Source organism: Equus przewalskii, chromosome 10 (assembly GCF_037783145.1).
Source record: "Equus przewalskii isolate Varuska chromosome 10, EquPr2, whole genome shotgun sequence".
NCBI classification, from domain to species: Eukaryota; Metazoa; Chordata; class Mammalia; order Perissodactyla; family Equidae; genus Equus; species Equus przewalskii.
This window is the reverse complement of record NC_091840.1, coordinates 8,427,431-8,451,477: the sequence shown is the minus strand read 5'-3', so window position 1 is coordinate 8,451,477 and position 24,047 is coordinate 8,427,431. Positions and strand designations below refer to the sequence as shown.

The 24,047-nt window shown below is 47.7% G+C and overlaps 1 protein-coding gene and 1 long non-coding RNA gene across 4 annotated transcripts in view; one reads left to right on the top strand and one right to left on the bottom strand.

Annotated features, from left to right (window-relative positions):
* Positions 1–1,080: 1,080 nt before the first annotated feature.
* LOC139073844 (uncharacterized) overlaps positions 1,081–24,047 on the bottom strand; it is a 33,667-nt gene continuing 10,700 nt past the window's right edge. Inside the window, exons 2-3 of the long non-coding RNA XR_011522925.1 lie at positions 8,528–8,632; positions 1,081–7,208 (exon numbers count right to left, since the gene is read on the bottom strand). This is a non-coding gene — a long non-coding RNA (uncharacterized lncRNA). The remainder of the gene's footprint in view (positions 7,209–8,527; positions 8,633–24,047) is intronic.
* On the top strand, positions 10,166–23,736 carry SSTR2 (somatostatin receptor 2). Of its 3 annotated transcripts, XR_011522923.1 has the most exons (4): positions 10,267–10,524; positions 14,503–15,586; positions 18,795–20,516; positions 21,341–23,659. XR_011522923.1 is itself a non-coding variant. In XM_070560106.1 (3 exons), exons 2-3 carry the CDS (start codon positions 14,594–14,596, stop codon positions 18,846–18,848), a joined length of 1,047 nt encoding a protein of 348 aa, XP_070416207.1. In that variant the 5' UTR covers positions 10,236–10,524; positions 14,503–14,593; the 3' UTR covers positions 18,849–23,736. The 3 variants fall into 3 exon arrangements, 2 of the variants coding, with proteins under 2 accessions (XP_070416206.1, XP_070416207.1); XM_070560106.1 differs by having other exon boundaries at positions 10,236–10,524; positions 18,795–23,736; XM_070560105.1 differs by lacking the exons at positions 18,795–20,516; positions 21,341–23,659 and having other exon boundaries at positions 10,166–10,524; positions 14,503–16,515.

Genomic DNA, 24,047 nt, shown 5'->3' with positions numbered 1-24,047 from the left:
TTGAAAGAGCCAGGCTCTGGACTTGGGGACATCAGCTCCACTGGAAGTTGGGGTTGCAGAATAATACTGCCAACAGGGAAGATAAATGAACATCAACGTACTGAACAGTGCAACTCTAAACCGTCGTCTCCTACTTTGCTCCAATAGCACTGCAGACCAGGCTTATAAAGTCTAGGATCCAGCGTGAGGGGTTCTGGGGAAGCTGGCAGCCCTAATGAAAACAATCTACAGATTAGGGAGGTTCCTCAACCAAATAACCTGGTCCCACCTGATAATCCTACACTGAATCCACTAATCCACAGCTGTGCGCCAAGAGCCTCCAGTAAGCATTACAGTGCTTCACTCTTAAAGGCAATCAGTCAAGGATTACCAAGGATATCTGCGGAGAGCCTTGAAAAACAGATAAAGACAGATACGATAAAGGAATCTGAAGGAAACAGACAAGCAAGAAATGTAAGAAAATTAAAAGCGAATAAAGTCCTTAAAAAATTGAGACCAAAATATTACATACATCAAACAAGAACAGAAGGCTATAAACGGAGAATGTTTGAGAATAGAACAAGTGCTTCGAAATGAAAAATATAACAGTTGAAATAAAAAAATTCACTAGAAGGGTTAGAAGATCAAAGTCACTCAGAAAGCAAAACAAAACCAACAAAGAGAGAGAAAATAAGAGAGAAAAGACAACGGCAACTGGAGAACGGGTCTGTCTCAATAATAGGAGAGCCAGAGAGAGACCAGTGACGACAGAAGCAGAGTCATCTCCAAAAAACTAATGTAACAACATCTTTCAAAAATAAGGGACACGAGCTTCCAGATTAAAGAGGCCCACTGAATGCCAAACACAACCGACGATAAAAGAAAGAAGTGATTCACACCAATGCCTAGTCTTATGAAATTTCATAACACCTGCCATGAAGAGGAGATTCACAAAGGCTACAGGGAAAGGAAAGGCATTGGACACATCAACACCCACAGGAAGCCAGGATACACGGGACGAATGCCTCCAAGATTCCTAGGGAGGAGGATTTCCAACTCTAGAATAGAATTCTATACGCCGTCAAATCATCAGTTGAAAGCGAGGATATAATAAAGACATTTTTAGATAAGCATGGTATCAAAAAATTTACAGCTGTCATATCTATTACTGAATAACAAATCACCCAAATTTTAGTGGTTTAAAACCATTGACATTTATTATCTTATGTTTTCAGTGAGTGAGGAATTTGGGAGCGGCTGAGCAGGGTGTCTGGCTGGCACTTTCTCATGAAGGAGCAATTAAGCCTTCAGCAATGAAGCCGCAGTCATCAGAGGCTTCACTGGGGTCGCAGGATCCACTTCCAAGCTCATTCATGGGGTTGTTGACTGGAGGCTCCAGTTTCCCACCGAAGAACTGCTCACAACATGGCAACAGGCTTTCCTCAGAAAGAATGATCAGAGAGAGAGGGAGAGAGGGTGAAAAGAAGAAGAAGAAAAGAAGGAGGAACAGGCGGAGGAGGAGAGAGGAGGGGCAGAGGAAGTGAAGACAGAATCAGAGGAGAGGAAAGAGCAAGCCAGAGAGAGTCACCAAGACAGTAGCCACAATGACTTTTATCCCCTAATCTCTAAAATGACATGTCATCACTTTGGTTGTATTCTCTTGGTCACAGAGACCAATTCTGATACAATGTGGGAGGGCACCAGGAGACGGGGATTACTGGGGGTTGTCTTGGAGGCTGGCTACCACATTCTTTCTCCAGAAGCTCCTGGAGGAGATGCTTCACTAAAACAGAGAAGGAAGCCCAACACAGAGCTAGAGGGAGGAAACAGAAAACTAACATTGGAAAGCGAGCAAGAAAGTCCTCAGGATGGTGGTGAAGAGAAGTCCTCAGATGACAGCAATGCAGCAGACTTAGAGGACGATCGGTCCGGGCTGAGCAGAGGGACTAAGGGGTCCAGGAAGGGTGCCTCCAAGCCAAAAAGGAAACCAACATATTGAACACATTTAGAGATTTTCAACCCTGTCAGAATCGAGGGATGAATTATAGATAGCTACATAGAAAAATAAGCAAGTTTTTTAAAAAAGAGGTAATCATTAACTCCAGGGAAAATGAAAGTCTCTACAGGAAAGAAGAGGCCAGCAGAGAATAGTGCTCGGCTCAGCTTTAAGTAATATTTACATAGTTATAATAATGCAAACACTGACCACTGATTTGACAAAACGGAGGATAACCACATTGAGAGGAAAGCGGGGAGGGAAATCCGTTGTACAAGAGGTGAGCTGTGGATCTTTCACAGTAGGGAGTCAATAGAATCTGAAACAGAAAAATCAAGAAATAGAAGTGCAAGTGTGTCCTTTATAAACATGGAGGTAAATAAGTAGAAGAAACAGTAAAGAGAATTGAAAGTGTTTGCCCTTAGGGAGTGCATCAGAAATGGAGAAGGATGGAGCAGGAGACTGCTGTTTTTCATCAGAAGCTTAATCCTCCGATTTGACATTTTGACTATGTACGTGTATAACTTGATAAAAATAAAATTAAATTTAAAATCAAAAGATTTTACTGGCCAAACAAATCCTTCTACCAGCTCGTACTAAAGATCAGCGTATATTATCGGCATGTATTTTACTATCTGGACCTCAAATTATAGAGAATGAGATCATTTTAGAAGAAATTAACCAGGATGAGTAATTCCAGCCCACTAGGCAGCCTCTTGTCTACTCGGGGCTCCAGCGCTGCCCTCCTACTCCCCAAAGAAATGCATCAAATGCTCGTTAAGTCATGCACCACTAATTGCTTTTTGACGGACTGCCAGCTTTGTGGCAAGATACCAGAAAAAAAGGACAAAGACAGTCTTAGAGATGATAGCCCTTTGTAGCCTCTTCCCTGTGTCGGATATAACAGACCATGAGAAAACATCTGATTTCTGAAAGGTCCACGGAGCAATCAAGTGAAATTATTGCCCTGCACACTTTTTGAGCCCTTGCTAAGGATGGAGGGGCTTCTGAGTTCCCTCACCTGGAGGGGACTCACTGAGACATTTGATTGCAGAGCTGAGAAAACAATTTTTCTCCCTTTTTCTCTGAGGTGGTCTTTTTGTTTATTGAATGGATGGATGGATGGATGGATGGATAAGGCGTGTACCTGTGTAGGCGGACTGTGTGCTGATGTCATCTTCAGAAGCGTGATCTCCTCGTCAGTTGCCTGTTCCACGTTTTGGGTTTGTTTCTTCGTGCCAACCGCATCAGAACTATACATCAAAGGGAGTGCTGGCTATTTCTAAACAGTTTCACAAACTAATAGTGCTAAAAATTGCTCATCTTGGAAAACAAAATATGCATTCAATATTGCCAGTGCTAAATCATTTTTGGAACGCCTCTTGGAAAATTCACTTTGAAGCCTGAAGCACGATATTTAGAATAGACTCATTGGTGCCAAATCATCATTTTTAAGGGATGGGTCTGACTTTTAGAACCAACCATATTCTGGTCAGGAGTTTAAAATTTATATATGCCGTGTATACCTAGAAAAGTTTAATTTCTGTTTAAATGAGCTTATTATACAAAGAACCCTAAAGCGAGTCTTTCTGCAGCATCCCACGGGGAGGCCAAGCCCCGACTCCCCCGTCACCTGCTCTGTCGCTACCTCTACTAGGGGCAAAGACAGCTCCGCAGCCCTAAACCTAATTATTCAAAAGGGTTCCACGTTCTAGCAGGCTGGAAACAAAACCCAGGAATTGCCACGCTTCACAACCCCAAATAAAAGGGTCTTGCCAAGGAGAGAAGTTGAGCGTCTGAAGTGGCACAGAGAAATTAGTTTTTGGCAGCAGATGCGGGGGCAATCTGTCAGAGAAGAGATCTGGCTGCAGAAGGAGAGTGGGGTGGGAGAGAGGGCAGAGAAGGAGCAGGGGGAGGAGAGAAGGAGTGGGAGGAGCAGCCATTGGGAGCTGTGGGAGCAACAAGCGGACACACGAATGATTTGTGGGGCGTGGAAGCCTTGGCTCCCCCTCCCTAGTCCAGCCATCTGCTCTGGGGCCTTGGATGGGCGGGCAGGCAGCATGAACCTTGGGGACCCGCAGTGGGACCAGCAAACAATGCCAACAAAGGGCTCCTCTACAAGAGAGAAGGGAGAAGCCGCCATACAACTCTCGCTTTTGGAAAGTGCCCAAGTCTCATCACGGGGGCCTCACCTGGCTCAAGGAAGCCCCTCCTGACACTGAAACCTGTGTCAATGCCCAGGGCTCTTCACGGAGCCACCTCCTGCGGAAAATCTGTCCTATTTGCCTCGTAGAAACTTTTGTACCACTCGGCGACAGTCTCTCCTGGGGCTTCAGCACGCATGCCAAGAACGGGCGCTAAGCTCCCAGAGACAGCTCTTCCAGACACTTTCCCAAAGTCACGGGGCTGTAAAAACTCCCCCTGAAGAATCTGCCTCTGCCCCCAGTGCTACCTCATCACACCCCAGCCAAGGCTGCAAAAACTCTCAGCAAGACCACCCGACCGCATAGGGACCCGGGAGAGAACAGATTACCCTCGTCAGTGATCCAGAGGGGACACAGGTGCCCCAGGAGAGGGAGACAGGGAGAGGCTGCTTATTCCAGACTTAGAATCTGCTGCAAACCACTAAGTGCCAGGCACTGCAATCATTTTGATTCCATCCCCGGATTGGCAAGAGGGGTGGGGAGGAGAGAAAAGGAGAAAAGAAAGGCCTAGGGATGGGCTTTGGGGCCCCATCCTGCAAGGTGTGGTGCCCAAGCTGGCAGAGGCCTAATGGGGTGGTGAGTTCTGGGCGCTCACCCCACCCTGAGGCCAGCAAAGGAACTGCAGCCTCTTGGAAAACAGAGCATTTAAATCTATCAACGGTCGTTACTGGATTAACTCCTGGCTTTCGCTTCCCAGGGGACAAAGGCCTTTCAGCAGCAGAGATTCCTGACTCTAAGAGAGAGAGCTACATACTCTGCCATCTGAGACAGACACCTCTCAGAGTGAATACCCCTCCACCAACATCAGGCCAGCATCTCCACTTGGAGATCCTCTCCTGTGGGCTTGTGCCTCCCCAAAGTCCCTTTAAGGTGTAAATAGTCTCTGTTCCATTAAGGATGAAGTATCATTTTGGCTATTAGAGCAGGAAGAAAAGGACAAGGAGAATTTCCACAGCCAGAAGGAGTTATCCATGGAGAAAGGATGTGGTGAGGCTCCTCGCCAAGGTCCTTGGCTGCTGGTAGCACACAGGCACACAGACCCTGGGAAGGAACATATCAGAAATAGGAGGGCGACCCAGTGTGGTGGTTCTAGGAGTTTGGACAGGATGAAATCTGGCTCTGATCTTCCCTGCTCTAAATACAAATGAAACCACTGAGCCAGGCCCATGTACTGGTTCTGGCCCATTTGTGAAATTGCTACCCAGCTCTCAAGCTGTTAAACACCCATTCCTACAAGTGACAGTGCGTCTGCAATGGGCACTTGGAAAGGGGCACTGAGGTGCTGCCCCCCCACCTCACCATGATATCCCAGCACGTGCAAAGGTGCTTGCTACTCAGTGGGGCTTATCCTTATGGGAAGGAAAACTCTGGTTCCAGCTGCCAGTAGAGAGGAAGCCCCCAGGCCCCACACCTGCACAAACCCTGCCCGGTGCTCTCTTGACCCGCGTAATGGGATTCCTGGAATTACAGGATGCATGGTGATCCCACAGTGGCCCTGGAGCAGAGACTGAGTTGCTTGTTGTCTGGCCCCGGAGAGAGATTTTCACTTCCCTGATCCAGAGTTCTTGCACCTCTAAAAGGAGAAGGTTTAACTCTGGGTGGTTCTCAGCTCTAGCTGACAATAAAGTCATCCGGGGAGCTTTAAAAAGTTATCTGGGCCCCATCCCAGATCCGTTACATCAGAATCACTAAGGATGGCGCCAGGGCATCTTTAGTTTTTGAAATCACTCCCCAGGTGGTTCTGATGGGCAGCCTGGCTGTGAAGCCCTGAACCAGGTGCTCTCTGAGGGCCATTTGGCTTTTGCGAGTCTATAAATCTGACCCTAAAGGGAGCCCGCCTTTCCCAGGAAGAGGCCTGCCCAGGGAGCAGGCTAATGAGGCAAGTCAGAACCGGGGGCAGGTCGGACAACAGGAGAGCCCCAGACACTGGTTGTTACTTGGCTCAGTTTGGAAGGGGAGGAAAAGGGGTCCTAGAAAACACCGGATGGTTGTCCAGGCCTCAGAGAACTTGGAAACAATCCAGAACTCATCAACAAAGACACTCTGAGATGGGAGACAAACTGAAGGAAAAAGGGCTTAAAACAATTAAGGCTAACATGAAACCAACAATTCAAAAAGATTTATGCACCCCTACATTGATTGCAGCATTATTCACAATAGCCAAGATGTGGAAGCAACCCAAGTGCCCATCAACGGATGAATGAATGCAGAAGATGCGGTATATATATACACAATGGAATACTACTCAGCCATAAAATAAGCAAAATCGTGCCATTTGCGACAACATAGATGGACTTTGAGGGTATTATGCTACGCAAAATAAGTCAGACAGAGAAAGACAGATACCATATGAGTTCACTCATATGTGGAAGATAAATAAACAAACACATGGATAAGAAGAACAGAGTAGTGGTTACCAGAGGAGGAGGGCAAAAGAGAAAAAGGAATAATATCTTAACCATGTGTCTTCTAAGCATGATCCCTGATTCCAGACTTCTTTGGGGTGGTTTCCAGAGAGGTTCTAATGCCCGCTCACTCTCTTAGCCACTGTGTCCCCTGTGGATCGGGGATGCTAATAGCGAAAAACGGTGATGTGTCAAGTCAGACTCATACCTGTCGAGGGGTGGGGGAAACGAAGAAAGGTCCTCACGTTAACCCCTTTTGTATCTGAAGAGACCCTAAACTCACTATGCCAAATGACCAAATTTTCTAAAAAGTTCTGATGACCATATTCTGTATTTTCCAAACTAAACATCAGGACCGATGATGTCAGAAAGGAATTTTCTTGCCACCAGGTACAAGATGCAGTCTCAGAGATAGAAGGTGGAAGCTGATATCTCTATTTTGGTAAAATGCAGATGGTTGGTGTGTGACAAGGGACAGAAGGGCTGAAAACAGGGGTGTCCCTGGAAGTTCAGGTAATACGATCACCATGCAGGGGACCTTCTCTTCCTCTGTGTATGTTCTCCACAACAGGAGCACTGTTCTTTGCAAGTCAATAGAAATGACGAGCCTCATCCTTGGCATTCCTGTGGAGACAGTAAAAACCACACCAGATACTTGGATAGGCATCCACCACTCCCAACCAGGTCCAACCCTCCTCCCAGGGCCCTCCTGCTTTCCTCTAGGCTTAACTGCCAGACTTCCTTTGACTAACCTGATTGCAGAGGAACAGTTTCCCCCGTTTAATTTATTAAGCCTCTAAGAGACACAATGACCTATTTGGGGCTTGTGATCCACGTCGGTGCTCCTAGGCTGTGACCTTCTCACGGAAGGTGAGCTGAGCAGCATCTCCCCATGTTACAGGCTTGAGCACCAGCCTGGCCCTTTGTCCTGCTCCTGTTCTTAATTTCCTGCTGTCTATTGTCTCTCTGATAAGTGCTGAAAGAGGAAAGGGTATTATTTAATTGCTTTAAAGATATCAAACAAGCCAGTGCGGAGGTTATCTCCTCCCCAGCCCCTGGATTTTTCTGGCTCAAGGTTGTGTTACTTAGTTACTAACCCAGCTGCAGAGGGAGAAGGGGCAGCCCCAGAGGAACAGCACCGGCTTCATTCAGCAGATGGAGGGGAAAGTCAAGAGAAGAGCCATTAGGAGTCAGATAGGGAACTGGAACCCGAAGGTGGCTGCTGAGTGCAGGTGGCAGCAACGTCACACAGCTCTTTCAAGGCATTCAAAGGGAGGAGGGGGTGGCCCACATTATCTGGACAAGATCCACAACTGTTCCAGATTACCCATTTTCTGCCATCAAGGTGAATGCTGTTCAGACCCCACTCACCCAGCCTTGCAGCAGAGACAGGTGTGCCTGAGGTGGATGGGCCAGTACTTTTTCCAGGCTGGGCCCACCCAACCCGACATATAGGGGGAGAGAGAAGACTTCACAAAGAAAGAACACAGAGGGGGATTTCACTGTCTCAGGTCATCCGAGGTAAAGGGCATTATTGGAGGAGGCCATCGAGAAGACGTGACCACCTGTTAACACGCAAGCTGGACCTAAGCAATCAGAGGCTCCTTACCCATCTCCCTTTCCCTGGAATGTACATTCTGCCCACTGTTCCCGTACTAGGAGCCACTTCAAGGACACAGCCTTGAGAAAGCAATGTGCTCTTGAGACCGCCTGGACTGAATATGTGGCTGAACCCTGCTAAGGCCTCTACATAAACTTTTTAAGATTCTGGCAGGTGGGTGCAGACACCGACTCATCTTGAAGCCACCCAAGACAAGCCTTGTAAGTTCCTTTGCTTCTTAAAACCGCCACCTACCAATCTGGAGTGGCCTGCCTCTTTCTGTGGTCTTTCCTTGCTCTCCAGGGTGGGGGCAGTTTCTAATTTCACCTGGGGAACTACTGACCTTGCAAACCAACCAGCACACAGAGGGGGCCACCAAACACCCGAGCAGCTTCGAGGGAGACGGTTATTCAGCTGATCCTGCGGGATGACGGTACTCACAGTAAAACTAAAAAGAGAACCAGGCATGGTCCCATCAGGGCCACCTGTGAGGGGAGGGGGCTTTGAGAGCCAGTGGTTCATTTCCTGTATAGGTTAGAAAACCAATTTTAAAAAAAATAATAATAATACATGAGTTTGGCATCAACAGTTGTAGACCTTTGAAAAGATAACACAGTCCCCGGGAAAGGAATTTGAGAGTGGAGTGGGCATTTCCTGGATCTTCCTTTCCCTCCTCTTTTCCTGGAAACCAGTTGGGTCATTGGTTTTCAACTAGACGTGGCAACAGGTGCTCCTGTTGCAGCTGTGTCCCCAGAGCGTGCGTGGTTCTCCTGAGCTCACTTCCACCCTGCCCTCCTGGTATTACTGCCACCCCTCCCTCTTCCAGCCAATGGCTCTTCTAGTGAGCTACCTGCCCCAGCCCCTCTACCCTGCACCTCCCAGAAGCTGCCTCCCAGACCGGCTGGGACATGAGGCAGTCACCAGCTCAACCTCTGTTGAGCCCCCAAGCGCCAGGCTGATGGATTGAGCCCCATCATCACCAACAGCTCTGAAATAGACAAATCCAGTGGAAACCCCTGATTTCCACCCTTACAGTGAGTACCCCAAGATGCAGATAGATACTAGCAGCCAGCTGTAAACTCATCCTGTGGTTCCCTTCCCAGGTCACTCACCCATCTCTAGGGCTCACCCTACCTGTTAAACAGCCTCTGACTTTAACTTTTCCCTGGCAAATTGGAAATCACATAATAGGATGGACAAAGGCAGCACAGCCCACAGAGAAAACTGCGGTTGATGCTCGCTGTCTGTTTTCCCATCCTCTCAAACTGTACTCACATGCCCTGTGTTCATGTGTATGCATGTGTGCGTACTTGGAGGACGGTGAGGAAGCAGAGGCTGCAGGATTGATTATGACTTATTAAACTATTGGAACAGAGGCTGAATCATCACAGTCAAAAAATAAATATCTGCAACTTGATGCGACACAACTCCCACTTCTTGCATGTTCCCCTTTCTTCCTTCACAGCGCGTGGGAGGAAGGCCGTGCTGGGTCAGACCAGCAGGTGCCGACTGACATGGTGATGGCCGCTGCGCCTCCAAGCTCTGGAAAGCTGGGAGAGCCGGGATGCGTCGCTCGCCTGCGGAGCCTCTGCCTGCTTCTTGAACTGAATTTTGGAACCCAAGTGCGGGCTGGCACACTGTGTGCAGGGGCGTTGGCCGCTGCATGGAGAAGTGCGTTCCCCCGACCCATTTTCTCCCTGCCTTCCCTTGGCCTGCTCCCTGCCCCCAAGGATGACCCACGGTAGACGCAACTTTGCAAACTTGTCTGACTGAGGAGATGGCAGAGGTCCCAGGGCGAGTCTGGGTCACCCCAGCTGCCACTCCAGCTGCCTAGAATATGTTGGGTGAAACAGAGCCGATTCTGGGAAAGCAGCGTGTGTCCCTACCACAAGTCGTGGAGAGGCCAAAATCGCTTGACCCTTCACGCCTCCGGATGCGGGTCCTCCCACTAACCCCTACCCTGCCTGCGAGCTCTGCCCGCAGCCACAGGCGGGATCCTCCACCTGGCTCACCCCTGTCCTCCCACGGGACCGGGCGGGCGGAGCAAAGCTGCCGTGACGTAACCGGGGCGGGGGGAAATGTGCCGAGGGGCCCGAGCTTCGCTGGGCCAGTCCAAGCGGCGCAGCCACCCGCGCCCGGAGCCTCAGTTCGCGGCTCGGCGCCCGGGGTCTGCGGGCTGGCGAGTTCTCCGCGGCGCGAGGGCCGAGCCTGAGCCGGCAACTCGGGACGCCGAGCGCAGGGGCCCGGCCAAGCGGCTGCGAGCCCTGGCGCCTCGCTCGGTCGGGGACAGCCGCTGGGTGCCGGCGAACCGAGCTAGCGGAGTGCAGCGGAAAAGCAAAGGTGAGGTGGTGTGTAGGAGTGCCTGTGTGTGAGTGTGTGTGTGTGTGTGTGTGAGAGAGAGAGAGAGAGAGAGAGACGCACTTGGGCACCTGGGTGCATCTGCGCTGCATGGTGGTGCGCGCCTCAGTGTGCCTGAGTGCAGGTCCCGCGCTGCGTGGTTCTCCGCCCTTGTGCCTTTTGGGGGCAATTTTTGTGGGAATGAACGACAGCAGGTGTCCTGGCGTGAATGGGGGGCCGTGGGTCGTGTGTGGCTGAACGGCCGTGTGGGCATAGCTGCATGCCGGTGTGCGTGGCGTGCGCCCTCGTCCAGTCCTCATCCCGCACCCGAGTGTCCAGGTGGCAGCTGCAACCGGGATAACTTCTCTCCCAGCCGCCTGCAAAAGACCCCTGACGCGCGAAGAGCGAGGCTGGCGGGGGCAGGAGGAGGGGACGCCGCCGCGGCTCCCGAGGGCGCGCACCCCGACATCCGAGTCTGTGAGGGGCAGGCAGCGGAGCGGAGAAAAGACGCGCTTCTCCGCTCTTCTTGCTCGCCCGGCCTGGCAGACGGGTCCGGAACGGTCCAGAGTCGGCTCCCCTGGCGCCCGGGCGGAGAGGACAGTTTGCCCGGGTTTGGAGAGACCGAACCGCTGAGTGGCCCGCGCCCCGGAGCCGCCGGGCAAGTCTCTGAGCGGCTGTCGCCCTCTCCCAGCCATCCATGATGCCTCGGCCCCGCCTCTGCATTTAGAGACGAGGGTGCTGGCACCACAATCTTTAATCTCCCCTTCCTCTGCCTGGAAATAGCAAAGAATCTTTTAGGAAACCCTTGGGTCTGAGGGTCAGCGAGTTGGATGGCGAAGTGGAGGATTTTGCGTGCCAGCCAGGGAGCCATCTGGGCAGTCCGGAGTCTCACCTCTCCTCCATGCCCTTCGCCCAGCGCCGCCTCGGGCTTCTCCTAGGCTCTCCAATGCCGGGGGCACCTGGCTATTGTCTGTCACCGCCAGTGGGGCTCACGCTTCAGCCACCGGGAGATGCGCTGGGGTTGAGCAGGCCCTAAGGGAACTGAGGGTGGGGGCTGAATGGGGGAAAGATGCTGGGTAGAAGGAAAAAACTGAAGCTGAATCGCATTGGGGAGCACCCCTGATGCCCGGTTCCCATCCCAACGCTCCATTTCTTAAGCTGGTAACCACAGCTCCTCTGGGAGCGTCAGGGGATGCCCAGACCCTTCTAAGCCTCCTCTCCAACAGGGCCAGGACTCAGTCTCAGAGGAAACCACCAGCCATTTCTTGTATCTAACCATTCTTGGGCTGGAAAAATAAAGAAAGCAGAAAACTAAACTTCCTTGTGTGTTTAATTGGACCACAATTCAGCAAGTATTGCCTGCCCAGCATTGGACTCCACTTTCAATGGGGCCCAAATAAAGCAGAAGTCCCTCAGAGACCTTAGGCAGCTGACTTCATTGTCGATGAAATAAGATTCACTGTGATTTAAACTCATTTCTTCCTCTGAGGAGCCTTCCCACTCTGGACTGGCTCCCGGCTTACCACCTCTGCCACCTTCTCCAAATTCTGAACCCTGTCTATTGCTGCCTCTCTCAAAAGTGGAGAATGCTGCTTCTCAGCCTATTTCAGAAAAAAAAAGTTGACCCCGTTGCAATTCCATCCCACTGAGTGAGACTCCAGCCCAAAAGTCAGAGGTAGGGCTGGAGATCAGCTTTCCACCCTCCCTCGCACGCCTGCACCATCCTCATCTCTACCCCAGAAGCTCTAGACAGGGCGTCTGCAACCCAGGGGTCTTCAGTCTTACCCAGACACTGGCGTGTGACCTTGCCTGTTACATGGATAGGACCCTGGAGATGCTACTGATTCATGCACACTTTTCTGCAGGTGGCTTAAATAGAATTCCGGGTCTATAGAATTAAAGTAACTGACAAGACGGTTAGAAATGATAGTGGAAACAAGCCGTGTTAATCCAGGGATACCAAAAACAGTTTCTTTGCAGCTTCTGTTTTTAGTAGCTGCCAGTTTATGCTTTTTACCCAAGGCAGACATTAAATCCTGGGTCTCCAAAGTACTTTGCCGAAAAGGTCAGCCACAAAGCCCAGACCCCGCTTTGCAGAGAGTTGCGTGGTGGGGAAATCAGCACAGAAATAATAAGCAGCGCCCCTGGCGGTGCGAAATGAATCAGAGACAGGGGCGGGCAAGGATCCTCAAGTACTTGTTGCTGGCTAAGTTCCCTTTAACTCATCACCAGTTCCTCCAGTCTTCACTTAAGCACCGGGAAAAGTGCCCTGCTCAGGGGAAACGTGTGCACCAAGTGAATTATTCCCACTATGTGCTGAACACACCCCCCCTTACCATCTTCCCCTTTCCTGGAATGACCTCTTCCTTGCCTCCTTCTTCATGTGTTCAAGACCCAGCTCAAGCATTCCTCCTGCCAAGCCTCCTCTGAAGCCCCCAGGAGAGGAAGGCACTCCTAAGTCCTCTGTTCATATCTCCATGCAATTCCCACCCTCTATAAGTTGGCTTCCTTGCATGTCTCTCCTCCTGAATTGTCACCTCCTAGAGGACACCAGCCATGTCTTTTGTTTATTCCCATGTCCTTGGTGTCCAGAGCAAAGAAGTCCCCCAGTGATTTTTTTGCATGACTGTAGATAAATCATTTAATTATGTGATGAGCTATTGTTTTATATCTTAGGCCAAGCCAATAATGTTACAATTATCTTCTCAGCATGGACGTAAAACAGGAGGCAGCTCCTTCAAACTAAAGCCCAATTATCAGCCACTAGTTTTCCAGTCCACCGAGCAGCAGATGTGATGCTGCGCAGAGCTCAGAAGACTTGGGTGTCCTGTGTTCAAATCCCAGCTCCATCAGTTGTGTACAAGGAAATGGGAGCAAGTTACTTGAACTCTCGAAGCCTCGGTTTGCTCATCTATAAAATGGGGATAACTATCCCCACCTTACAGGATGGTTGGGAAGATGAAGTGGACAGTGAATGTGAATGAGCCACATCAGGGTTTGGAATTCACTTCTGTGAATGAGCCTGGCTCCCTCATGCCTGGCTCCTGTTTTTGTCCTTTATCAGGGGATCAAGCAAATCCTGAGCGGTGTTAGAAGATGCGCATTCAACCAGGGACTTTAGGAAAGGACTCTCCTCTTTTCTTAGTTAGGCATGAGGGTGTTAAGCACTGGGTATTGGAGAAAGGAAAACAGAAGAAACAAAAATAAACTAAAGTGTGCATTCTAAAAAGAAAAGCAAGTCAGATTTTTATTTTTAACATTTAAGACTATAAATTGGTCCATTGTGTCGGCAGATTTCAACAGATTAGAGATAAACGAGGTGGCGGGGGAAAAAGAGGAAAAGATAACATTTTTTGAGTTCCGATTATGAACTCAGCACAGTGCTAAACGTTTTCACATACATTTCATCACTTAACATTCATGACACCCCCATTTTGACAAATGAGAGTCAGCGGCCAAGTGCCGGGCACGAGGTCACGTGGGCTCCGGGGGGATCCCTGGTTTGTTTTACCTCTAAAGTCCAGGACTTTTCCACCATGGAGTTTTCAGAATGGAAAGACTCCAAAGCAGTCAATAAGTCAGCGTAGATTTCCTCAGAGGGAAAAGGCCGAGAAGGCCAGCATCAGAGCCCTCTGAGGTCAGGGGCTGGGCTTCTCCAAGCTCTGCCTTTTTACACTTTGGACCAGTCAACTTCTTACAAATCAAAGCGTATTTTTTGTAGCCACAGCCATCTCCTACACGTGCATCACCAAGAAGACAAGACAAACTGATGACTTAACCCAAAACTTTCCCCGCTATTGGAAAAAAACAACTCCAAAAGTCTGCACACTGATGAGAATGGGCTGGTAGCTCTAACACTGATGTGGAAAGATACACTTTTCAATTGGAGAGCATGTCTGAGAGGGTAAACTAGAAACATGGAAAGCTGATGAGAGCTTAAGTAGCCTCTGGCTGATGAGCCTCTTCCTTTTTTCCTTGCAGATGTCACAGTGGATCCTTTGCCTCCAGGACCCATTAAGGTGAGAATAAGCTCTTTGGCTGGTTGAAACTAGCCTAAGACTGTAAGGCAGCCATGGATATGGCATACGAACTACTCAATGGGAGCCAAGCATGGCTTTCCTCTTCATTTGACCTCAATGGCACTGTGGCAGCTGCTAACAGCTCAAACCAGACAGAGCCATACTATGATCTGACCAGCAATGCAGTCCTCACGTTCATATATTTTGTGGTCTGTATCATTGGGTTGTGTGGCAATACGCTTGTCATTTATGTCATCCTCCGCTATGCCAAGATGAAGACCATCACCAACATTTACATTCTCAACCTGGCCATCGCAGATGAGCTTTTCATGCTGGGTCTGCCCTTCCTGGCCATGCAGGTGGCTCTGGTCCACTGGCCCTTTGGCAAGGCCATTTGCCGGGTGGTCATGACTGTGGATGGCATCAATCAGTTCACCAGCATTTTCTGCTTGACAGTCATGAGCATTGACCGATACCTGGCTGTGGTCCACCCCATCAAGTCGGCCAAGTGGAGGAGACCCCGGACAGCCAAGATGATCAATGTGGCTGTGTGGGGAGTCTCTCTGCTGGTCATCTTGCCTATCATGATATATGCTGGGCTTCGGAGCAACCAGTGGGGGAGAAGCAGCTGTACCATCAACTGGCCAGGTGAATCTGGAGCGTGGTACACAGGGTTCATCATCTATGCCTTCATCTTGGGGTTCCTGGTACCCCTCACCATCATTTGTCTTTGCTACCTGTTCATTATCATCAAAGTGAAGTCTTCTGGAATCCGAGTGGGTTCCTCTAAAAGGAAAAAGTCTGAGAAGAAGGTGACCCGGATGGTGTCCATAGTGGTGGCTGTCTTCATTTTCTGCTGGCTTCCCTTCTACATATTCAATGTCTCTTCGGTCTCTGTGGCCATCAGTCCCACTCCAGCCCTTAAAGGCATGTTTGACTTTGTGGTGGTCCTCACCTACGCTAATAGTTGTGCCAACCCTATCCTGTATGCCTTCTTGTCTGACAACTTCAAGAAGAGCTTCCAGAATGTCCTCTGCTTGGTCAAGGTGAGCGGCACAGATGACGGGGAACGGAGTGACAGTAAGCAGGACAAGTCCCGGCTGAATGAGACCACAGAGACCCAGAGGACCCTCCTCAATGGAGACCTCCAGACCAGTATCTGAACTGCCTGAAAAATAAATAAATAAAACACCAAGCTCTGCTAACTGGCAACGTGCTCCCTACCCCCACTCCCTTCCTTCCTCCCACGCATCACACCTGGCTTCTAGAATAGGGAATTGCTCAGCATGAGTCCAATTCAAAGAACCCTGTTTGAGTCGGCTTGTCTGAGTGAATGATAATGTATTAAATTGATTACCTCTCCCTTAAAGCGAACATTTAAAGGCAGGCAGACAATTCAAAGTCTGGAGGAATGGAGATCATGCCTGGATACGACCTTTAGAAATGTTGAAGCTCAAGAAAAATAGAAAACTATATCTGTGTGTTTGTGTGTTTAAAGCCCAGTATGTAATGTTGTGGTCTTACACTTATACTTGTATATTCCTTTCTGTACAGCCGTAACCTATGTTTTCTGTGCTCAAGTACACAAGTAGCAAGTTCAAGTGTGCATAGCATAGATGGAAATTTATTTCAATATGGTACCCACAGAAATGGACTTACCATGAAGCCAATAAAGCTTAAGCTTCAGGGTTCTCTCTTGCTTGGGCAGTGTGTTCACACGGCCATACGTTTTTGTAAAAAATTGTAAAAGTAAGATATTTTTGTATTCTTTTTTTTAGAGAGGTCTCCTTAAATTGTATCAGCTTCCAGCCTCACAAAGCCTGCCTCTGCCCCTGGGTATTTGCTTCATTAATTTCAGGCAGGTTAGATGAAAGTAAGAAGGGAGAGGGAGATGACAGGTGAGGACCCAGAACATAAATTCATGTGTTTTCTCATCTTAGATATAATCAAAGAATTATTCATTTACCCAAAAGGACTTAAATGGTTGTGGTCATTGATCATTGTATTTATGAAGACAGGTCTGCTTTTGTTATAAGGTTGCATTTTTTTCTGCTCAAACTGCTTTAATTTTTCTTCAGGAGCCACGGAAGGGGAGAGGGGGTGGAAATCACTAACCTGAAAGGCAAAAAAATGGACGGCAATTCTTGTGGGGAAACTATTTTCTTCTCCCCACTGTGAGAATGAATAAGAACGAAGCAAAGTTACACTTTTATGAGAAACCATGAAATTAGGTTTTTTTTTTAATGCCAGACATGGCTTCCTAATGAAAGAAAATGGAAATGTAATTCAACAGCTCCTCAAAGGGGTTTTTTAAGGACTTGATGCAAAACTAGGCACTAAGAAAATCACAGTGCATGCTAAAGACCTGAGGACATTGTTCTTAAACATAAGCACCAGCCAATAAATATGTAGCATGTAGAGGATGCACGGGTGTGAGCGTTGGCAAGAGTCCCATCCCTCACAGGTATGCCCGCCACCTTACTCACCCATCGCATACACATTAAACACTGACCTTTAATGCCACAGACTCTGAGCTATGATTCCTCAAGAGTTGTCATAGACAAGCACTTCACACCATCAGTGACGTTTTTCTGTCTGTCGCTGAAATTGTAGATGGGCTCGTATACAAGCAATGGGAAATGAAACCCATTTCACTGACTGATTACAATTTCCAGGACATGAAAAACATACGCTCGGGTGTTTGTAAGGATGTCATCATCTCTGGGTGTAGATGAAAGCCTCACTCTTCGTGTCTCACGTATAGATTTTACCATATTTAAAAATGAGCTTTCCTCTTCCGGCTCGCTAAGCAAGAGCTGTTTGACAGTGAGAATGACTAAGAACTCCACCTGTGCTTGTGTTAATGTGCCGACTTTATTCTATCTGCCTATATAATTCATGCCACCTCATTCCCAAAAGTACTTACCGTGGCCTAGAAAAAATGTGCTCAATAAGATTTATGACAGATAAATAAATCCACGCAAAAATAAAAAGTGGTGCAATTATAGAAGAGACTATAGGGAAAATTGTTACACAAAAAGGCACGCAGCAAAATCCCACACCATTACTAAAGGGAAGGTCAGCTCAAGGTCAGCTCAGGACTTCCTGGCAGCCACAACTAATGGAGAGGGACTCCGCCTCCTCTTCCTCCTCCTTCATAAAATCATGAAAGATTTGGAAGAAACTGCTTTAAACCCAACTTTACCATTATTACAATACGAGGTGTTCCAGGGCCTTTGAATAAACGCTGATTTTCACTTAGGGAGTAATTTCAAGGGTCCGAGACTTGGTGGAAATAATTTCAAGGCAGAGAGACTAATTCTATAGCACTCATGCCCCTGTGATCAGAGAAACTGCCTCCAAGGAGGCTGGGGTCCAAAGCAGCCACCGGAAGTCTTGAAATGAAATGCATACCCAGGTACATGGTGGGTACTCAGCAGCAGGATGAGCATTCTGAGGCTAAAAGCTGAGGCCTTTAAGATTGATGCTACAATTCTGTCCAAAGAAGCAGTCAGGTTTCTACTGTATGAAAGGTATTCTCCTCTCTTTGAAAGATCTCTTCCTGGGATGACTTAGTCTCTGGTTGTTTCTTGTATCCAAGAGGGAATAAACATTTTAATTTAAATGTTAACATGATTTTAATTCCAAAATTTAATCTTAGCCTCAACTCAACATTTAATTATGAAGATAACCCTGCTGGTTGCTGAGGGAGAAAAAAATTAATGCACTCCATTGACTTTAGGATATCTGATCATATGGACTATGCAAGCAACTGCTTACCATCCGTTTGCATGGGTAGTTAAGAACTGATTAAACTTAAGTGGATTTAGTGAGAAAGGTATCAAGAGAGATAATATGACATTGTGGCCTGTGTTGAACGATGTTAGCTTGTGTTTCAGTAACACAGAGTTGAGTAATATTGGACATGGAGTTGGAACTTTGGTGGGGTTCATGCCATAGCTTGGGACAGTCTAAGAAAACACAAGGAGGACACTGGATGATGGAAGGACACTGCATTTCCTTCCTTTGATTGCTTCTTTGAAAAAGAAGGAAGAGGAGGAGGAGAATAAGGAGTCACTCTCCATTAGTTGTGGCTGCTAGGAAGTCCTGAGCTGACCTTGAGGTGACCTTCCCTTTAGTAATGGTGTGGGATTTTACTGTACGCGTTTTTGTATAAGAGCTTTCCTTATAGCCTCATCTTATAATTGTACCTCTTTTTATTTTTGCATGGATTTATTTATCTGTCATAAACAGTATGCCAAGAAGAAAATGTGGGCCGGCGGATGGGACTTCCAGAGCCAGCAGTGACCTGGAGTCTATTTGCTTACACAGATTTAACCTCCTCTCCATGACGGAACACAAGTGTTGATTGCTGGAGCTTTCAGCCCCAGTTGCCGTAGATAGGAGCGCCATGCTGGGAAAGTGTCCAGTCGGGCACTGAGAGAGTAGGAAGTGAACGGCTGTCCAGGTACATGTCCTAATCAGCTCTAAGAGTGAGTGCTCAATAAAGACAGTAAAGTTACAATGGAAGGCGGAAATGAACTTTGCCCTTGTTGAAGAGAGGTGGCAAGAAAACCATCGAAGGCTCCATATATGGTTGGGAAGGGCCAATTAGTGTCTCCAAAATGTGTCATCATAAAAATCACAACAGTTGGCAGTCCTAGCATTGGAGCTTATAAGTAATAACTTACAATCAGTCACATGTCTAATCCACATTTTTGCAAATTCAAAAACATGGAATTTCCTACCAAATGTTCTATCAGAGCAAACTTTCACCTAAGAGGTTGTTTGCTTCTGATATGTGAGTTTCTGGGAACGTTCTCATAGGCAGAGTCTCTCTCATTTTTTTCTAACAGCTCATCTAGAAAGTAGACACCAGGGACTATATTCTACTCACAGCTGAAAAACTTCTGCGGCTCTGGTACCTGAGTCTGCAGGGTTGAGAATAACAGCTCAAGGACAAGATTTTACACCTTCCACCCCCGCTGCCACCTTCAATGACTGCCCACCCCTTCCTTTAAATCAGCAGTGACCCAACACAGACTGCTGATCTGATTTTCTCCTCCAGACGTGTCAGGTTGTATGTATCCGGACTGTGCTGGAAAACAGAGCTAAACATTAACCAAGACTTAGCCAAGCTGAATACAAAACGTTATTCATTCTCCTAAGATTAAAAGTGAGTATAATGTCCTTAAATGAAATGCTGTGGCTTTATCGCTGGGCTCGATGGACGTCTGCCTCCTGTTGGACAAAGATTTCAAGCCTGAGAGAGCTGATGACACAGACTCAGCTTCACGTGGGTGGAGAGGGAGTTCATATGGAGAAGGGGAGAGGCTTTCTTTTCATCTCTCTCTCCTTCCTGGCATTTGTTGAAGGCACAGAGCAGGGAGAGAAAAGCACCTCTTCGCAAGGATAATGGTGTCTGGTTGGGAGAGGTGACTGGCTCACTTCTGATCCTGATCCTGCTGGGACTAGAGGCAGAAAAGGAAGATACCATTTAGAGATAAAATTGCTCTACGCTTTTAGAAAAGCTGGTTGAGGAACGCGATGCAAGGCCCACTTAAAAAGAAATCTAAAATGGCTTCCCACAGCCTCGGCCACTCCAATTATTCAGCGACTGGGACCTCCAATTGCTTAAGCAATAGAGAAGGTCCCTTTGCAGTGGCAGTCACTGAAGAGGGGAAGAACGGCGTGCTATGGTCTACCAAATACAACTGTTTTAGCCCTGGACACAGAAGGAGACACAGTGGTCCTAGGTCCCTACAAAGAAGAGATTATGAAGTGGCCAGTGCAGCGACCCTGCGGGAAAACTGCTCGTCTCAAAAGTGGAAGCTCCATGATCGGCTCTACAGGACGTGTACAGGAGAGTGCACCCTCCAGGCCCCGCGAAGGAGCGGCAATGCTGCCCCTGGACAGTGCTTCCCCCACCTGGCAGATGGCTGGGGCATCAGTTCCTGGGAGGGTTCCCATGCCCAGGTGAGAGAATAGGGTCACTACAGAGTGATGTTTTTTCTCCTGGGTATTATTTTCTAACAAGGCACACAAATGGTTCTCACATAACATAACCAAAGCTTAGTTGTTTTCTCAACATTAACCAGCATTCCCGTTCTCAGGGGACGTGGACCATCTTCTAAGGCTCTCAAGTTCACCTCGACTTGTACTTTTGCTACATTTTCTGCTCCCAGACACACACCCACACTTAATGCAATGCACACAGGTGACACAACACACATGCAGCGTACATGCATATAAAGAGCATGTTCAAGTGTGTGCATATGATATGCGTGCACATGCATGTAAGGCACACATGTGACACACACACACAATACACCTTCTATATCTTTCGGGCAAGACCTCCAATGCAGAGATTCTCCAAGGCTTTCCGCAGAGGGAGATAACTATAATTTGACTAATGCACTTGAAATCTAGGGATATTAGGTCATTTTTTTCCAGATGGGGGAGGGGGACACTGTGCACGAGCTAATTTTTCACCGAGAGGATGCTGTGCCAGCTCACAGACTGTACGCCTAGCCCCAGCCAGCTGTCCCTGCAGTAAGAGGCCATCTCAAATTTTTTCAAAAGCAGAGTTTGCAAAAAGGTGTGAATGGTTTACTACAATCACCCCCACGAATCAACCCGTATAAATGACATGTTCTGCTAACAGCAATCCTTCCGCGTGACAAAAACAATACAATTCCTCTGCATAAAATCCACTCGAAATAATTCTAAATTGATTCTCGTCAAGAACAGAGTTCTAACAGACGTTTCTTCCCCCGACGCTTCTTCATACGGATCTGAAGTTGAACGCTTTGGGGAAGGTGAGATGCTCAGCCGCCAAGAAAATGAAGTGCTGTTCTCCTCCTCAGCCATGAGTGCCCCTCCACAAGAGTCTCTTAAGCATAAAAGAAGTCTTCCCTTTGTCCACCATTCTGCTCCAGTCCACTGCCATGGCTCATGACACCTACATCAGCTCATCGTGTTTGCTTTCTAAGTAGCTGCCAGTATGTGATGAAGAAGAGAGCATTGTTATATTCTTCTTGGATGAACAGAAGTCTGATTTCCAGGGTTCATTCCTAAGATTAATTAAAGTTAGCTTAATCCCAGCTGCACCGCCAACTTGCAGGCTAGACGCTTGCAGAGCAAAGGCTCAGACTGCGTGAAGACTCACTTTGTTTGGCTTCAGCTGAAACGCTTTTTGGCAGATTAAAATCGTCTCCTAAATATCTCTTCCAAACTCCCAGGTGGATGAGCGCTGTCTTATTTGTCGCAGGCGCGCTCTAGGAGGCAACAGACCATGGATGTCTCACTTCTCCCCTGCTCCTTCACACGACCACCTTTCGCCTCCTCCCAGCTCCAAGGGCTTGTCGACTGGAAGGCGGCAGAATCGCATCCTCAGCCACGCTGCATGTGGCCCCAGAACCTGGCCTCTGCTGGGGGCTGTCTTTGCAGCCAAGGAAACCCGTTCCTCCTCGACCTTAAACGAAATGTTTCTGGTCCAACTGAGCAGACACAAAATCTAGTTGGCCATCAGCGACACGGTTCTGGGCTGTTGGGTTGATGTGAAAATGGCTATTAAGAGGGTTTGGGATTTCCAGGGCTTCCTTACTGCTTCCGGGACTGATAAAGTAAATCCTAATTGCTGGAGAAGAACCAAATCGAGGCACTGGAGTGGCAGGTCGCTTCAAAGGTAAAGCGTGTCATTGGAGGTCAACTTCACCTTAAAGGGTGCTAAGGACACCGGAGGTCCAGGTACTCTGGGTAGAGTCAAGGCAGGGGACAGGCTGCCATTGAGCAGAGAGTGTCACATTTTGAAATTTATCCTGTAAAAGTTCATTTCCTTTAACTGTATCCTCCACCTATCTTTCACAACAGTGTTCTCTAATATTTAGATTTAAAATTTGAAATTTTAAAAATGCCTTCTCTTTTTTAGAATTCCACAAGGCCCACCTTTAAGCAACTAGAAAGGGACACGCAGTTTTCATAAAATGAGGTTGGGCACTGATTCGGAAGGAAACAGTCAGCAGAGGCATTTAATCCCCTGGGTGGATGAGCCAGACCAGGCTCCTTCTGTTTTTCCATCTCTCCCTCCTTTTGGTCACTGCACGGCCTCAGACAGAAGCAGATTAATAGGGAGTTGAACAGGAGAAAAAAGGTTCCTCGCTAGAACAACCAGCTAATGACAACTGGTTTCCCATCTGTTTGGAGGAGGAAATTGGCCAGCCACACAATGAAGTGCCACGGGCAGCCGCCAAGCTCACCCTATTTGATCGCGAGCAAAAGTACAAGCAGACAGTTCGACTACCTAGAATTATATGAAAGCCTTTTCCCCAAGAAAAGTCTCCATTCGCGTTTCCAGCAGCCTGAGAAGCATCTCAATAGGAAAGAAGAGAGTGCAGAGGGTATGGAGTTGACTTTCAGAACGTGTTTAAAGATAGCTGAATGTGGAGGGCACAGTTTTCCTAAAGTCTCCTTACCCCTTATTTTGTAGTTAATCTATCCATCACCCACCGCTGTCACTCACCAGTAAACTGCAGTGGGTTTTCACAAACAGCAGATCAATCACTATCGAAGGACACTGAAAACTCTTCACACCCAGGCTCTCGTACTGCATGTCACCCCCTCTTCCGCTCTTTGGGGTGATGCTGACACTGTTGTTGCCCCCCCCCCCTTTCTGAAGGTGCTGGAGATAATGAAATGAGAGTCTTTGGGCTCCTTTCCACCCCTGTCTTTGAGGACTTAATGGAGTTTTCTTTCGCCTTCCATGCTCCATGGATAGGAGGAAACCTGGGACATCCAAAAACGCTTTCAGCAGCCCTCACTGCAAAAAGAGTTTCAGCTACGTGATGTGATTGATGGTTTCAATACGTCACGAAGAGGTGTGCACATAAGCTAGATATTTTTATTATTCTTATGGTATTTTGAATGTGGTTATTCTTGCTAACGTGTCATTCCCGCATGTCTAGTATTTCAGTGAAATAGCTAAATTTGCTGTTCCTTTCAAATAAGCTGCAACTGCCTTTGTAATTGTGTGTGTTTCTGTGTCAGATAAATTTACCTCTATCTTTGCTGTTATAATTGATTGTATATGCTAGAAAGCAAGAAGCAAACATTTCTTTTTAGTGACTTTATCTTTTTTTTGTTTGCAAGTGTACTATTTTATAAACTACCTTCACGTGAAATCATATTCTCAACTGAAGGGACTCAGACTGAAGTGTGTTCATTAGGCCAGCTAAGTGAGCTCACCCCTGTCCCCACCTACCTCCAAAAAAGACTGCGCATGTTCCGGAAAGTGGGCCTGAGGCCTAGATCATATAATCCGCACCATCCAGATTTCCCAGAACACTGAACTGGTAACTTTAGAATTTTACAATTTGTTTTAAACTCTAAGCCAAATGAAAAGCCTACAAAATGTTTCCTAGATGTCTTAACAATCATTTGTCTGGAAGCAAAAGAAAAGAAAAGTTTAAAAATAGACAGCCATGGGTGAGTCCCATTTTGTCCACAGGC

Excerpts from the sequence above, each read along its gene's own strand:
- SSTR2 (XM_070560105.1), top strand. The coding sequence starts at position 14,594 with ATGGATATGGCATACGAACTACTCAATGGGAGCCAAGCATGGCTTTCC.